This window comes from Equus przewalskii, chromosome 5, assembly GCF_037783145.1.
Source record: "Equus przewalskii isolate Varuska chromosome 5, EquPr2, whole genome shotgun sequence".
Lineage (NCBI taxonomy): Eukaryota > Metazoa > Chordata > Mammalia > Perissodactyla > Equidae > Equus > Equus przewalskii.
This window is the reverse complement of record NC_091835.1, coordinates 32,544,425-32,560,389: the sequence shown is the minus strand read 5'-3', so window position 1 is coordinate 32,560,389 and position 15,965 is coordinate 32,544,425. Positions and strand designations below refer to the sequence as shown.

At 52.3% G+C, this 15,965-nt stretch overlaps 1 protein-coding gene across 4 annotated transcripts in view; it reads right to left on the bottom strand.

Annotated features, from left to right (window-relative positions):
• The window catches only part of PRMT8 (protein arginine methyltransferase 8), an 89,434-nt gene that overhangs the window by 4,325 nt on the left and 69,144 nt on the right, over window positions 1-15,965 (bottom strand). For all 4 annotated transcript variants that reach the window (XM_070618937.1, XM_070618938.1, XM_070618940.1 and 1 more), the window contains exons 7-8: window positions 13,306-13,421; window positions 6,999-7,149 (exon numbers count right to left, since the gene is read on the bottom strand). In XM_070618937.1, the coding sequence (XP_070475038.1) occupies window positions 6,999-7,149; window positions 13,306-13,421 (267 nt within the window). The remainder of the gene's footprint in view (window positions 1-6,998; window positions 7,150-13,305; window positions 13,422-15,965) is intronic.

The window sequence follows — 15,965 nt, the reverse complement described above, 5'->3', positions numbered from 1 at the left end:
AAACAGAGGAAGATGGGCACAGACGGTCACTCAGGGTCAATCTTCCTCAGTAAAAAAGAGGAAGATTGGCGGCGGATGTTAGCTCAGGGTTAATCTTCCTCAGCAAAAAGAACAGGATTAGTGGCAGATGTTAGCTCAGGCCTAATCTTCCTCAAAAAAAAAAAAGTTGAAGACCTTCCCTAAAGATCTCATTTCCACGATGGGTCCGTTAGCCATGGACAAACTGTCTAACCAGTGTTCTCAATCCCAATTCTCCATCAAGGTGTCCAGGAGAAACATTAAAATTCTGATGCTTTCTCTCTACTCCTGGCGATTTGAATTCAGTAATTCTGGGGGGTGAGGCGGGGGCAGGCTTACCAAGACTTAAAAATCTCCCCCCGGTGATATAGATACACAGCCACAGCGGACATCGCTGTGCAAACCCAATAGTTTGATTCTAATAACGTCTCTTGAGTGGCTATCAGTGGGAAGGACATTTAATTAGGCAACTACAGGCCCAGTTTCCAGTATCCACTCTGCCATGTATTTGCACTGTGCCCCTGGGGCTCGTTTCCCAGGTCTGCAGAGCGTTGGGCCTGACATTTCTCTCCTGGGCACCGTGAGGGTTAGGTGGAAGGAGAAGGATGTACTACCAAGGCCGGCCGATCGTCCCACGGTGCCCAGGAAGGTTCCAGTCTATTTCCACTTTCCTGGCACAGTTATTAATAGCTCTCCCCTCCATTCTTAAAAGTGTCTTAATTGAGGGGGCCGGCCTGGTGGCGCGGCAGTTAAGTTCACACGTTCCACTTCTCAGCAGCCCAGGGTTCGCCAGTTCAGATCCCAGGTGCGGACATGGCACCGCTTGGCACGCCATGCTGTGGTAGGTGTCCCATGTATAAAGTAGAGGAAGACGGGCACAGACGTTAGCTCAGGGCCAGGATTCCTCAGCAAAAAAGAGGAGGACTGGCAGTAGTTAGCTCAGGGCTAATCTTCCTCAAAAAAAAAAAAAAGGTGTCTTAATTGAAAGATTAATGTTATGGTCACCTACCTACGACAATACTAGGCCCATGTTGGGGTGTTTCTAAGCTAATGCATTAGGTGGTTATTTCATCACTATGGAAAGTGGTATATCATTTTATTTATCTGTAAACTGTGGTGCCAGCCTGCCAAAGTGTGCTACTTCACTCTAGTGGTCTAGAATGCCCTGGGGAAGCATCCAGAAAGCTGCTGTGCACAGGGCGCACACTCACCACAGGGCTGTGGACGACACCAAGCGCTCTCATCCGTGAGCAGTCTTTCCCTCTCCTCTCTGCTCCAACTACAACCTCCACGATTGTGAAACTGGCTCTCAGCTTTCCCTGCTATGAAGACACCTTCAACTCTTAATACCCTGACCACACAAGCCGTCTCCCCTTTTCACCCTCCCCCAGGCCACCCCCCCCCCCCACCCCCGCACAGTCTCTCTGGGTTCCGGACTATGGGCAGCTTTTGTTCTAGAGTTTGAAATGAGTGTGACCAGTACCGCCCACAGCACTCCAAGTGCATATGCATTCATTCATGCATACACGCATTCATTCATTCAACAGACATCTGTTCAGGATGCCTGTCATGTGTGAGATATGGCCCTACATTTGGGGTACAGCAACCAACACAGCCTTGCTCCCCCAGATCTACAGACTAAGTGAGAAGACACTCAGGCAGTTAGCGATAAAGTCTGCTGGGAGCTGTGACCAAGGATGGGGTGGGAGCACAGGGGCTGTGGGGCCAAATGGCAGGAGCCTCTCACAAGGCTTTTCCTGGTGCTTTTGGACAGGGAGTGGAATCCTGCTTCCTGTTTCACTTCCCACTGGCCACATGGCTGACAGTTCTTTCTGGAATTTAATACTTTTCCTAGCTATAAACTTGTAACTGTATTCCCTAGGAGATTCACAAGCTTTCTGGAGAATTAAAGACTATGTACCAACAAGTTACTTTGACTTGAGAAAATGACTAATGTCACAGGATGGCAAAGCTGGAAAGGGGCTGCCAAATAACCTAGGTCCAACGGTGTCATTTCCAACACAACAAGCCCAAGGCCCAGAAAGTAACTGGCTCAAGGTCATCTCCAATGGCTAATCACAGACGTTGCTGATTCCTTGAAATATTAGGACTCGAACCCAGGCCTGCTTCCGCTCAGCCTACTGCCCTTCCACCCACCACACTGCAGCCCCATGGTCCCAGTTCCCATTTCCTACACCCACCCACTGAGGACGTGTCCAAGGGCCTGCTGGCTGGCACAGCCTGGAACCCTGGGCGGCCCTGCCCATTACAGCTTCCGCCTGGAGCCGCAGAGAGGAGACGCCAGAGCCATTAACAGGAATGGTTTTCAAGCTGCACAGTATGTAACGTGCTTCCAAGTGGGCTCCCCAGAGCCAGCTGGGGCTGGGCTGAGATGGGAACTCAGTTAGGGGTCAACAGGGAGGGGTCACATACGGCAGGCTACACTTTGAGTGAAGACCACAAACAGCTAAGACCATACAATACATTGCTCAGGCCTATACACCCATGTGATGAAACTTTTTTAAAATAGAAGGGGATAAGGAATGCGAAATTCAGGATACTGTTCAGCTAGAGGCCATATGGGGAGGATAGGATAGCATCCAGGGAGACGCAAAGGTATTGGTAGCATTTAAGTCACTGAGTTAGGTGACAATCCCCAGGGATTTATTATGTGACCATGAATTAATTCACTTCATTTATTAATTATAAATATAATATTATATTTATTAATAATGTATTTATTGTTAATAATTATATTCTAATTAATAACAGTTTATTTCTTGATATTAACTAATGTTTTTACAGTCTAATAACAATCGTAAATTTATTTCTAGTTACTATTAAATTCTAGTTAATAATACTTTCTTTACATTCCAGCTGTTGAGTTGGGTGGCAACTTCATGGGTGTTCATTATATTAATAAATACATAAGCAAAAAGGGAACCATGCATGACCCAATGATTACAGCATGCCATGAACCAAGAATTAAGATTAATCTAATTTTGTGCATCTGAGGTCCTTACAAATATAAAGGCAGTACTCTTTCCTTGGTGGTCAGAGTGCTGAGGGTCTGAGTAAAGCCCACGGCCAAACCCACACCAACTGGTAAAGCCGTCTGCTATGTGCTGGAAGCAAAACGCCACGCTGACATCCCAAGGTGGCTGAGAAAGCAGCTAAGCAAATTATTTTCCCCTGATCTCTATCCCTGGGGACGCTGCAGCAAGAGGGCTCTACGTCAGCCAGAGGCATGAAGCCCTGGTGAGAACAGAGGGTAAACTTTAGTGAGGAGATGGCGTCACTTCTCCAGAAGGGCGTCCACATTGGCCAAATTCACAACCACCTTGTTCACGCAGTCTTGCATCGGGGCAGTGGTTCTCAGACTGACTTGTGCATCACAATCACCTGGAGGATTTGTTAAGACAGATTTCTGGGCCCACCCGCAGAGATTCAGATCCTGTGTGTCCAGGGCAGGGCCTGAGAATGTGCATTTCTAAACAGCTCCCAGGTGATGCTGATGCTGCTGGTCCATGGACCACATTTTGAGAACTATTGCCCCAAGGCATGGGAAACAGGACTGTAGGACCCTCAAGTGTCCTTTCAGAGCCTAAGCTTCTCGGATTCTGCGCAAAGGGGAGGGAACATAACGCCATAACTACAAAAAGACTGAGGAGCAGGCTCAGTCCTTAATCGGGACTTGTGTGGGACTGTGGTGGGGGTGTGAGCAAAGAACAGGAAGGAGAGGAGCCGAAAGGTTGGAGACTTGAACCCTGAGGGCAAACCCTTACCAGCTCTCAGGCAGCCTGGGGCTGACTTCTTTGATTCTGAACTTGAGTTTAATTGAGCCCCCTCCATGTGGGGGCAACAGGAATGTTGTCCCTCCCACCACTGAGCCAGAGGGCCATCTTTGGACAGGGGTCCAGCAGGCTGTCAGCTTGACCTCAAGGACTAGAAATTGAGCATCTCAGGGAAAGGAGAACCCTGGCCGAGAGCTATGGGGCTGGAGCCCAGGCTCCGGAAATCCAGAGTATCCTTGCCCGCTGACTTTCTCATCACCTGCACCAGGGCAGGCCTTGGGGGAGGCATAATCCTCCAGATGGGAGAGGCAGAGCCAGCCACTGTGGCTCCACCCCTGGCCTCTAGTCACAGCCACGGTCCTCCAGCAGGCTCCTTGTCAGCCCCTCACTGCCCCAACTCCTCACCAAGGCAAGGCTGAGTCTTCGCCACCCTTCAAGGTCCAGGTAAATCTCCCTTCCTGGCCTGGCTGTTCCCACCCACTGGGAAGAAGAGCTCGCCTCTGCCCTTTTAAGGAGGGAAGCATCTATAATGACTCAGATCAAGGGTCCCTGGTTTGCCCCAGGGCAGCGAAGCACCAGCACCGTCCTGGCTGGTGGTGACCAGAAGACCCTAGTCTTGGCTGTCAGGAGACATTGGTTCTGGAAAAAGCCCTTCTGTGAGGGATTAGAGACCTCTCTTGCCCTTTCTGTCCACAGGTAAAAGAGGATCATTGACACCATGGCTCCATGAAGCGAGCAACCATATCCTTGAATTCTGGTGGAACTCACCTACACACATGCCCTCCCTCCCAACAACGTGCTTCCAGTTCCCAGGAAGACTTCACACGAATGGTCACTGCAGAGTCACGCCCAGGGCAGGAGTCATTCCTCATGTACTCACTGAACAGAGATTTGTTCAGAACCTACTACGAGCCCAGCACTGCTGTAGAAGCCAGGAGTGCAGAGATTAATGAGACGTGAGGCTGGCCCAGGGGGAGACCGAGGGTTGCAAAAAAGGGTGGAAATGTTGAGGAAATGATGGCACATCATCATGGAAATCCTATGTAGTTTTTTAAAAAAAGAAACCAGGAAAAAAGAAAGAAAGAAAGAAAGCAGATACCTCTGTGAGGCTACGGACGTATCTCCAAGACACACTGTTTAAAGCGGAGGTAGCAGAGGGCAGTGTGCATAGTATGCGCCAACTGGTGCTTTAACGAAGGTGGAGTTCTGAGACTGTACTAGGGTTCTAGAAGATGCCACCAACGGGGGGGAGCTGGGTGAAGGCTTCACAGAACTCTATGTACTATTTTTGCAACTTCCTGTGAGTCTATAATTATTTCAAAATAAAAAGCAAAAAGAAAAGTATATATAGATATGCATGTGCTTGTGCACCATTAAATTTTCTGGAAGGATACGAAGGAAATCGTTAACAATATAGGCCTCTGAGGCGTGGAACTGGGACAGATGGGGAGAGACTTTTTTCCTTGACTTTTCTACCCTTTTTAGTACCTCTTTGTTGGCCTTTTGTTACTGTGCATCTGCATCACTATAAACATCGCCATGACAGACATCAGGACTTCCGTTAGGGAGCCCGAGGAGGACACCTAACCTTGGCCCAAGAGGGAAGGAGGGGATCAAGTAACACCTGAGCTGAGAGCTGAGGCCTGGGTTGGAGCTGGCCGGGGGAGCAGGTGGGGATGGGGCAGGTCAGGGTCTGAATTACGTCTCTCCAAAATTGACATGCTGAAGCTCTAACCACTGGTAACTCAGAGTACGACTCTCTTTGGAGACGGGGCCTTTAAAGAGGGATGAAGTCAAAATGAGGCCCTTAGGGGGGCCCTAACTTGACCTGAGTGGTGTCCTTATAGGAAGAGGAGATTAGGACACACACAGAGACACCCAGGATGAGCACACACAAAGGAGAGTCGCTGTGAGGACACGGTGAGCAGGCAGTCAGCTGCAAGCCAAGGGAGAGGCCTTGGGAGAGCCGACCCCTGCCGACACCTTGATCTCAGACTTGCAGCCTCCAGAGCCGTGAGTAGAAATTCCTGCTGTTTAAGCCACCAGGCTGCGGGGCTTTGTTACAGCAGCCCTAGCAAACTACTACACGGGGACAGGAGGTGACGAGAGCCTCTGGCAAAGAGGCTTGCCCCCATGGCACAGCTAGACGGACAAGGGGCTGGCGTGTGCAGAGGCAATGGCCCAGGGACTTAAGAACTCTGGCTAAGGGGCTGGCCCTGTGGCCAAGCAGATAAGCTCACATGCCCCGCTTCAGTGGCCCGGGGTTTGCAGGATCGGATCCAGGGTGCGGACCTACGCACCGCTCATCAGGCCATGCTGTGGCAGAATCCCACACAGAAGAACTAGAATGACTTATACCTAGGGTACACAACTACGTGCTGGGGCTTTGGGGAGAAAAAAAAAAAAGATGGAAAGAGCCGGTAACTTTAAAAAGAAGACTCGCTGAGTTTAGGAGGCTGCCAGGTGCTCAGGTGGCTGGGCTGCGTGTGCAGGGGCAGCAACGGGACAGGGCAGAAGACAAAGCAAAGGAGGATGGTGAGAAATGAGGCTGGAGAAGTGGGCCAGGGCCAGGTCATGGAACCCCCATCGCCCAGGCCAAGAAATGTGGCTTGTCTGCTACAGGCAACGAGGTGCCTTGGAAGGAGGGCTGGGAGTGGGCACCGGTGGTCCTGAGGAACACTGTCAGGGACTCAGTGAGGACGGATTGGGTGGAAGCAGTGAAGAAAGGCAGGAGGCAGAGAGACACCATTTGCAGTCTACTGAGAGAGAGGACAGATCCTGTAGTATGGCGTGGCAGTGGAGACAGAGAGGCCTCCTTCCACGCCGTATTCTTACCCCCTCACGTACAGCACACTCAGTGAATGCTAAATGAACAAACGTGCTTGTGGAAAGTCTCAGGGAGCCTCCTCCACGGCCCCGTCCCCCGCTTCTCCTCACCTAACACACGCTCTCAGCTCTGGCTGTGCCAGCCACGATGTTATTTACCTTCTCCTTGGGCAGCCAAAAGTGTGGGGACGTGCGATTCCTCCACGGCTGCAGAAGGCTTATGAGATGCCAAGTAAGAGCCACCAGCTAATGCCCCAGGTCCTCCCCCGAGTGGAGGAAGCCATCCCTGGTCACTTCCCACAAAGTCTCAACATGGCGGGGCCAGGGCGGTGGCATCTGGAATGGCAACCAAAGGCTCACCTGTGGAAAACCCCATTTTCTTGTGGCACTTGGTAAATTCAATGTTAAAATAGGTGACCAGGGCGTGGATGTAGTCATTGCGCTGGATCTGCAGGCAGAAGGCCGACGTGAACGACAGCTCTTCCGTCTTCACCGTGTAAATGTCCACCTCCTGCAGCCCAGAGAAGAGAGAAGGCCAGACGCTTAGTGCCTCCACCAGGTCTGGATCCTGGTCAGCAGCTTCATTCCCGCGGGGTCTGATCACTCCTGGGGTAACTTTCCACGTGCACTCACCACCCTCCCAATGACCTCCTCCATCCTTTCTAGGGTGGCATATGCTCAGGCAATGGTGCCAATGGACTTGAATCAGAACCTGAGGGGAACAGAATTAGGAAGGTAAATCTCCTGGGGGTGGGGACTGATGTGGGAGGGGAGGGGCGGGAGGAGAAGGATTACATAGACAGAGCATCCCTAAACCCAACCCGAGCACCCTCAGAGCCGTCAGCCTCAGTGCTGCTACATTCATCTGGTCGTTCTCAGCATGGCCCCTGGATGATGAGCACCCCCATCACCTGGGAGCAAATTCTGAGCGGGGAGAGCACCCCAGACCTACCAATGACAGCAGCCAGCCGTGCTTCTGCAAGCCCTCCCAGTGAGTCAGCTGAGCCAGGCTGCTCACTTCCCAGTTTTTTGATGCTCAAGTTCCCGGCAGTAGAAGGCAGGGGCATCCTCCCAGGAGTGAGGACCTGAGCCCATCCCCCCGTCACAGGCTGAGCAGAGGGAAGTTCTGCTGACCATTTATAACAAGCCTGCACAGTTAAAAATAAATAAATAAAAGGGGGAATAGGAGGCGAGAAGCTTTTGGTTCTGACTGGAGAACGGAGAACACGAACAGCGAATAACTAACAATCTCAGCTGAGAAGTGGCTGAAAATCAATCTCGTATGGGGAGCAAGGGAATGAAAGGTGGTTTGCAATGTGCTGTTCTTTTCTTGTGAAGGATGCTGACCTGCTGTTTGCTGGCTCCGAAGAGACAAGGAAAACCTTCCAAGAGCCCGAGAGGCCTCCAGACAGCTTTCATTGAGGTCAGAGGAGGAGCTGCCCACTGTCAGGGGTGCAGCAAGGACCTCTGTCCTGAGAGCTCTGTGAGCGCCGGACAGACCCCTGAGTGCCTGGAGTGTCCCCAGGGGCTCTCCTGAGGCCCGGATGACAAAATATATTGGAAATGAGAGGAGAGAGGAGTCTGAGGGTGGGGAAACGAGAGCAGGGAAGAGAGAAAATAGTGTGGCACCATGGCTTTTATCTCTACATGTTTCTAGGATAAATAAAGGAAAAGCAGATGCAAAGCATCCTGGGGACTTCAAAGAGAAGTCCTGCCACCACAGGGGCAGACAGATGAGGAGGTGTGGTCACGGGAGCTGGGCAGATCAGAGCCCTGCTGTGGTCTGGGGCGAGCATTGCAGATTTAGGGGAGTGTGGGAGCCCCTTGGTGACGTCACTTCAAATGCAAGTTATGCTGCACTTCTAGAGTCTAAGGATGGAGAATAAGAACTAATGGAACGGCAAGCCCTGGGTCAGGTGTGCAGCATTTAATGGAATTAGAAAGCCGGTCCCCTCCTACCCAATGCAGGAGCCCCCTCGGAAGCATTCCCAGGAAGGGGCCACCTGGTGCCCGCCTGGACACCTTCAGGGTCGATGTGTTTACTTCCTACCTAGCAGCTGACACCAATTCCTGGCATCACCAATCCTAGGTCCTCCTTCAAAACCAGTGCGGAGAGCCCACACCAGTCTCCATAACTTCCACTCACGGAATAAGCCACATGCCTGTTCAAACTCACGTGGATCTCCTAAACCTTTTCTTTTCCCGTGTAAACTGCCCTGGTTTTTCATTCATTTCTCCTAAGTCAGGATTTCTGACTTCTCATCATCCTGCGCTTTCTCCTCTGCGTGGGTTCTCCACTTTCAGAACTGAGCATAATCCTGACCACATCAAGCCCTCCAGCCGGCTCTGCTCCTTGTCTGGGACGCACTCCAGCAGGCTCTGCTCTCAGAGCATGTGGCCGGGTCGGCCCGCATTTCTGTTGGCCAACCCCTGTCCCTGCACCTCATCCCTCTCAGAAAACTTTTTCCGTTCGTCCTGGGACCCTAGTGTAGGCAGCCCTCCATTATATGTCAATGTCTGAGTCTGGGCCATTCCCAAACTCTTAGAAAGGAAACCTTTTTTAGACCCAGTACCTGTCAGCCTTCACAATGGCCATGTGACCGGAGGTTCCCTCCAGCTCAGCAACTCTTAGAACCAGCCACGGTTCATTGTATTTCTATTAACAGCATAAGCACATCCACCAGGCTCAGTGTCTACACTAGCTGACTTATCCGTCTTCTTATTCAGGGCCAGCCGGCCAGGTGCCAGGCCCTTTCCAAGGTCCCTGGTACCTTTCTCTCTGGGTCCCCTCTGCTGCCAGCCTAGCCTGGTCTTTCCACTCTCCTCCTGGCTCCTCTCAGTAGTCTCCTCACCTCTGCCTTGCCCCCCCATTAGACTGGAACCCTCTGCGGGCAGCAGCTGCTCCTCATTGGCCTGCGCACCCTGCTGTGTATAGATAGCACCTGACACTCATCATCTTCTGCCAACAGGGCTCCCTGCTGCCAACTTTCCTTCTTCCCCAGGCCTCTCCTTCATACCACCAGCCAACTAATCTTCAGATCCATTCAACCTGTGCACTCCCTGGATCCAAACCTTCCACGACTCCCTACGGCTTACCTAAACCATGCACACCTCTTGGTCTGGACGCACACAGGGAGCATGAGAAGCAGGCTTGTGCCACATCCAGACCTGGTTCCGTTCTCCTGTCACTCCCCTCACTTCTTCACGCCTTCCAGCATGCATGCATGCACACACACAGAGGCACACACACACCACCCCATCTGTCAGGAATGCCATCTCTCTAGGGTCTTGTTCTCAGACGTCCATCAACCAAACGTCAGCTGTCAATGCCTGTGTTAGCTGACAGTATTCAGTGGGTCCTACTGACATTTGCTTCATAATAGGGGCCTCTGAAGGAACAAAGAAGCTTTCAAGACCAAAGGTAATGAAGCTATACATCAAAATGGCCACAATGGAGGCCGTGGTCTCTCGGAGGGGCCGGCCATCTGTGAGGGTGGGATCAACTGTCTCTGGGCTTCAGAGACACAGAGGCCTCTGGGTTCAGGTCCACTCTCCTCTCAGACTCGAAGTCTGCGGGGTCAGATCCAGTTATCCTGGCTCCCCAGGACCCAGGCCTCTTTGCTGGAAGGTTTCTTTCTTTCTGCAGCAGCAGCAGCATCTCTGAGACACCAGGGAGACCCCTGACTTGACCTCAGGGGACCCCCATGAAGCAGAGGGCCCCGCAGGCATCAATCACTCAGAAGAGGCCCTGGCCGCTGCTATCCCCACCACTAAATAATGTTACAAATGGATGTCTCAGAGCAGAAGTCTGGTCAAAACAGAGTCTTAATTATAATAAAGTGTCACACTCTGCAACGTTAATGGTGATGAAAATAGCAATTAAGTGTGTGAAGAAGGGCAAGTGTTTTCCCAACAGGCCCGGCAAGACGTTGCTGAGCACATTAGCGAGAGAGCTAAGCGGGGTCTCTCCTGCTTGCAGAAGCAGACAGACACTCCTCATCCATCTCAGAGAACAAGGAGAATGGGGCAGAGGCATGGGCGGGCAGGACTTCGGCCCGGAGCTCTAGTCCTGACACGGAGTCAGAGGAGCTCTCAGAAGTGTGTGTAAGGCAGCCCCTCCTGGCCCTCCTTCCCTGAGCGCAGCTGCCTCGCCCCTGGCTGCACTCAGGTGTGACGAGGGAAAGACCCTTGCTGGTGCTCGGCTGGGAGCGGGGAGCGGAGCAGGGAGAACGGTGTGGCCTGGAGGTAGAGGCAGGCCAGTCTACCACGGGACCAGCAGTAGACACACAGAAGTGCCACAGCCACAGCTGCGGGTCAGGGGTGGAAAGCCACAGGGGCCCAAGCTCACTGAAGGAATTGGATCCCCAGGCTGGAGCCATTACGTGTGGGTGCCTAATGGTTGGATATAGGTACAACGTGTCATTGTGGCGAATTCAGGTGCACAGTCGATTTCTGTCTCTTCTACAATATTTACAGAAATGGTTTGCACTAGAGGTGAGCTTGTTTGGGATGTACTTTACTGGTTCTTGTTGGGGGCATCCGAAGGGAGGAGCTTCAGGGACAGCGGCTGGTAGGAAGAAATATAAGGACCTCTTTGCTCACCATCAGTCCTGCCTGGACTTGGACCGGGCCGAGTTAAGAAGTAGTGAGATGCCTGTCAGCGGGGACTCCCGCCAAACCTCTCAGGCAGGCTGTTACAAGAGGGAGGCAGCATCCGATGAGACCGGTGCAAGGCTCACCCAGTTCTTTCTGCCCTCGGAGGCCCCTTCTAAATGCCTCAGAGACACTGTGGACCAAGGGCTGTGGTTCTTGGGAAGACTACATCCTGGGACAAAGGACAGCTCTCACCCAGGCATGGCAGTGATTTGCATCCATCCTTCAGAAACGCCCTGTCACCTCCAGTGGCCCCGGACTCCTCCCCCTTTGTCCACTGTAAATGTCCAGTCCTCCACCCAGTACTTCTAGGAAAGAAGTGGCGTGTACAGGACCAGAGCAGGCAGGTCTGTTTTATGAGGGCTCAGGGGGTTGGTGAATATTTACATAGTGAATCCAGATTTTTAAATTAAAAAATAAACTCGAACCATATGAAATTGATGTCCTTCTAGATTTTAAAAAAGCAGTCAAATATCATGAATTTTATATGGTTCAACATGATATGTTAGCATATAGAAATGCAAATACTTACAAAAAGGAAAGGAACGGTCAATCCCACCTGTGAGCAGTGGTTACCTCTCGGAGGAGTGTGGGATTGAAAGGGATGGGCAGTCAAGGGAGGTTTGATTGTCACTCTATCAAATTTGACATATTTGAACATTTAATAAGAAGCATGCACTAAGGATTGGTGTGCCCAGGATGCTGACCAGCTGTTCTTCACCTTCACTAAAGAAAGCTTGGAGGAAAAGAGGTTAGAGCAGTGCAGACAAGGATGTTGGAGGTGAGGGGCTCTGTCTGGCCAGGTCAGAGGTGTGCTTGGAGGTGGGAGAATAATGACGATTACTCTGCACATTGAGGTAAGGGGATTCCTTTCCTGGGAGGGACATCCACCTCTGAACAGTGTAGCTTCCCCAAACCTGAGTCACCCTCCTGCCTCTAGGATGTGCTGTCTTCTGATGCCCCTCCCCTGCCCTCCTCCTGATGCCCCTCCCCTGCCCTCCTCCTCCTGATGCCCCTCCCTCTCCCCTCCTCTCCTCCTCTGATGCCCCTCCCCCTCCTCTCCTCTCCTCCTCTGAGGCCCCTCCCCCTCCCCTCCTCTCCTCCTCTGATGCCCCTCTCCCTCCTGTCCTCCTCTGATGCCCCTCCCCTCCTCTCCTCCTCTGATGCCCCTCCCTCTCCCCTCCTCTCCTCCTCTGATGCCCCTCCCCCTCTTCTCCTCCTCTGAGGCCCCTCCCCCTCCCCTCCTCTCCTCCTCTGATGCCCCTCCCTCTCCCCTCCTCTCCTCCTCTGATGCCCCTCCCCTCCCTCCTGTCCTCCTCTGATGCCCCTCCCCTCCTCTCCTCCTCTGATGCCCCTCCTCTCCCTCCTGTCCTCCTCTGAGGCCCCTCCCCCTCCCCTCCTCTCCTCCTCTGATGCCCCTCCTCTCCCTCCTCTCCTCCTCTGATGCCCCTCCTCTCCTCTCCTGTCCTCCTCTGATGCCCCTCCCCCTCTCCCTCCTCTCCTCCTCTGAGGCCCCTCCCCCTCCCCCTCCTCTCCTCTTCTGAGGCCCCTCCCCCTCCTCTCCTCCTCTGAGGCCCCTCCCCCTCCCCTCCTCTCCTCCTCTGATGCCCCTCCCCTCCCTCCTGTCCTCCTCTGAGGCCCCTCCCCCTCCTCTCCTCCTCTGATGCCCTTCCCTCCTCTTCTCCTCTTTTGAGGCCCTCCCTCTCCCCTCCTCTCCTCCTCATCATGATGCCCCTCCCCCACCTCGTACCACCAAGAGATGTGCGCTGACTCCCTCCCCTCAGCTGTGCCACCATTGAGTCCAGTGGCTCTCTCTCCATGGCTCTGCTCAGTGACAGTGCCTGCTTTTGACTGGTCACCATCCAGTGCCAGAGGCTCTGGCCAAGGTGGCCTTGCTTCACCAGGCCGGGCCGTGCAGGAGCTAATGTGGCCTTTACTCCAGGCCCACAGCTTCCCAGGGTGGCACAGCTGGGTTCCCAGCATGCCCAGGCCCAAGCAGGAGGAGTCTGCAGACCTTTATTAAACAGGCATTGGTCACCACTTGCTTTGGATCCACGATGTCCACCAGGGGCTCCTTCATGGCCACGTCCCGGATGCAGGTCATGTCAAAGCCATAGACATTCTCCCACCCTGCATGAACAGAGTGAGACATGAGGGCGGGCAGCAGGACTCCAGAAGTCTCCCAGACCCTCCTGAGTACGAGAGCACAGCAGGCCCTCGCAGAGGGTGAGGGGCAGCCCATGTTCCCCTGCATCGGGAGGGGAGAAGAATCGCTCAGCTGGGTGGAGGGCTTTGCAATGCGCCAAATGCCCATGTTCATTATCTCATTTGTACAGGTCCCACATTATGTTTAGGAAAACTAAAGCTCAGAGAGGCTGAGAAAATTCTCCAAGGTCACACAGCTACAACGCCACAGGGCCAAGACTAGAATCCAAATTATCTGACTCTTTCCAGTGCCTACCTTCTTGTGCCCCTCGCTGAGCCAGCAGTCTCCTATGAACTCTCTTATCTGCCATCCGCATTTCTATCTTGGTGTCTCTGCTCAAGCCATTTCTCCACACCCAGAAGGCCCATCTCTCTCCCTCCTCCCATTCCCGCCAACTGAACCTTTAATGCAGCTGAGAGAAACATGGGCTTTTAGAGTGAAATGAGCTAGGGTTTGAATCCCAGCCCCACTGCTTACTGGCCAGGCCCTTGTGCAAATTCTCTAACCTCTCTGAACCTCAGTTTTCGCAGCTGCAAAATGAGGAGTTTGGGTGGGTCCACAAGAGCCTGCTTTTCTCACATGCCTGCTGCGCTCACTAAGGACCCATCCCCTGAGCAACATCCCCAGGGGGCATAAACCTGCTGGCAGTGCCCCTTGCCCCTTGCTGCTGCTCCAAGATGCTTGGAGAGGGGGAAAGATTTAGGGTACAGGGCTGGTGAGTGAATGAACGCAAACCTGATGCTCCAAGATCGCCCTTCACGCTGGTAATCATTGCTCTCAGTGGCTGATAACCTACCCCCGACTCTTCCTTTACTCTACCCAGCAACCCCGTAAGGACACCTCTGTATGACAGACGAGAGAACTGGGGTGGGGAGAAGTTGGGATCTGGCTCACAGGAGGTATCTGGCCCAATGTCACACCTCACTGACGCGGAGGCACCGGGGCTCAGACCCAGCCTGGCCCCTAACCCTTCAGCCGCTCTGACCAGTTGTCACAGTGATCAGGAAGGCAATCTCCTCTCCCCACAGTGCAGATGGTGGCCTTCGCCGCCCTTAGTTACTTTGCGGCTGAATCTCATCTGTTGTTTATTCAGACAGGTTTAGCAGTGCATTGAAGTAGAGACACTTTTCTCTAAAATCTTACGGGATTAAATTTTCTTTTAAAACGTTCATCAAACGGTACCTTAGGAACCTGTGTTCCCGTCTGCGTGTAGGAGACAGTGTGGGAGGAGGGGGCGTGAAGGGTCAGGAAAGCTTCCCTCCTTTGACTCGGGTTCTTGTCAAAGGCACACAAAGACCTTCCTCAGGGAGAAGAGGCAGAGAAAGTAGCCATCTCCCAGGGGGTGAGCGCTCGTGAAATTCCAGCTTGAGGGTGAGATGCCAGTCATATCCCAGTAAATCATCCGAGGCTGGGACCAGATTCCCGACTGAGACCTACCTACGTTTGGGAAGGAAGCTGCTCAGTTGGCGACGGGTCATGCTTGAGAGAAGAGCCCGTTCTAGAATCTGGACACAGCTATCCATCCTCTCCCCGGAGAAAACACGCATGCTGAGACAGGCTGCCTTTGCTGAAACCCTTCCCTGAGACCTGCAGCCACACTCCTGTCCCCTCCCTCTCGGCCCTGCCTTAAGTGAAGTTTCAGTGCGAGTGATGGGCAAATACCCGAGTCCACCTGTGTAATGGTTAGAGGCCTGGGCTCTGGAGTTCAAGTCTAGGCTCTGCCACTTATTTGCTGTGTGACCTTAGACAAGAATTTAACTTCTCAGAGAGCTGGTTTCTTCTCTAAAATGGAGATGGTGGTCATTATGGCTCCTCTCTGGGGTTGTTAGAGGACAAATTGTGATAACACATGTAAAGGACAATAGATAGTCCCTTGATCCATAGTCGTTGTTATCATTATGTGGTTTGACCTCTGGCTCTGCCTCCATCTGAGCTGTGTGTCCATGAGCAGATCAATCCCCTTCTCTGGCTTGTTTGTAAGTGAGGAGTTTGGTTCAGTGGTTCTGTGTTCCAGGATCATCTGGGACACTTTTAAAAATACAGATTCCTGGACCAAAACCACACCTATTGAAGGGGAATCTCCAGATTTGGGACCTTGAAAGCTGGAATTTTCAAATCTATATAGGCAATTCCAACCAGAGTTTGGAACCCCTTAGGCTAGATGATCTTTAAAGGCCCTTCCAGTCCTCAGATGCTGAGCTCAGCTCTCATGGCTATTATTTAGAGGTTAAAACAAACTTTTGAAAAGGGCTTCACAGTGCTGCAATGAATGTAACTAAAGCAACAGCCAAGCTCAAACCTACCATGACTACAGCCTAGATAGACTCAAATCCCACTGTAACCGCCCGGCAGGGGAAAAGGTATGCTCTCTTCTAAGCAGAATTATTATCCATCTGTCTCTACTGTTCTTCTACTCATAACATTTAGCATTAATAAAAAATTACAGAACACTTGAAAAAGGAAAAACC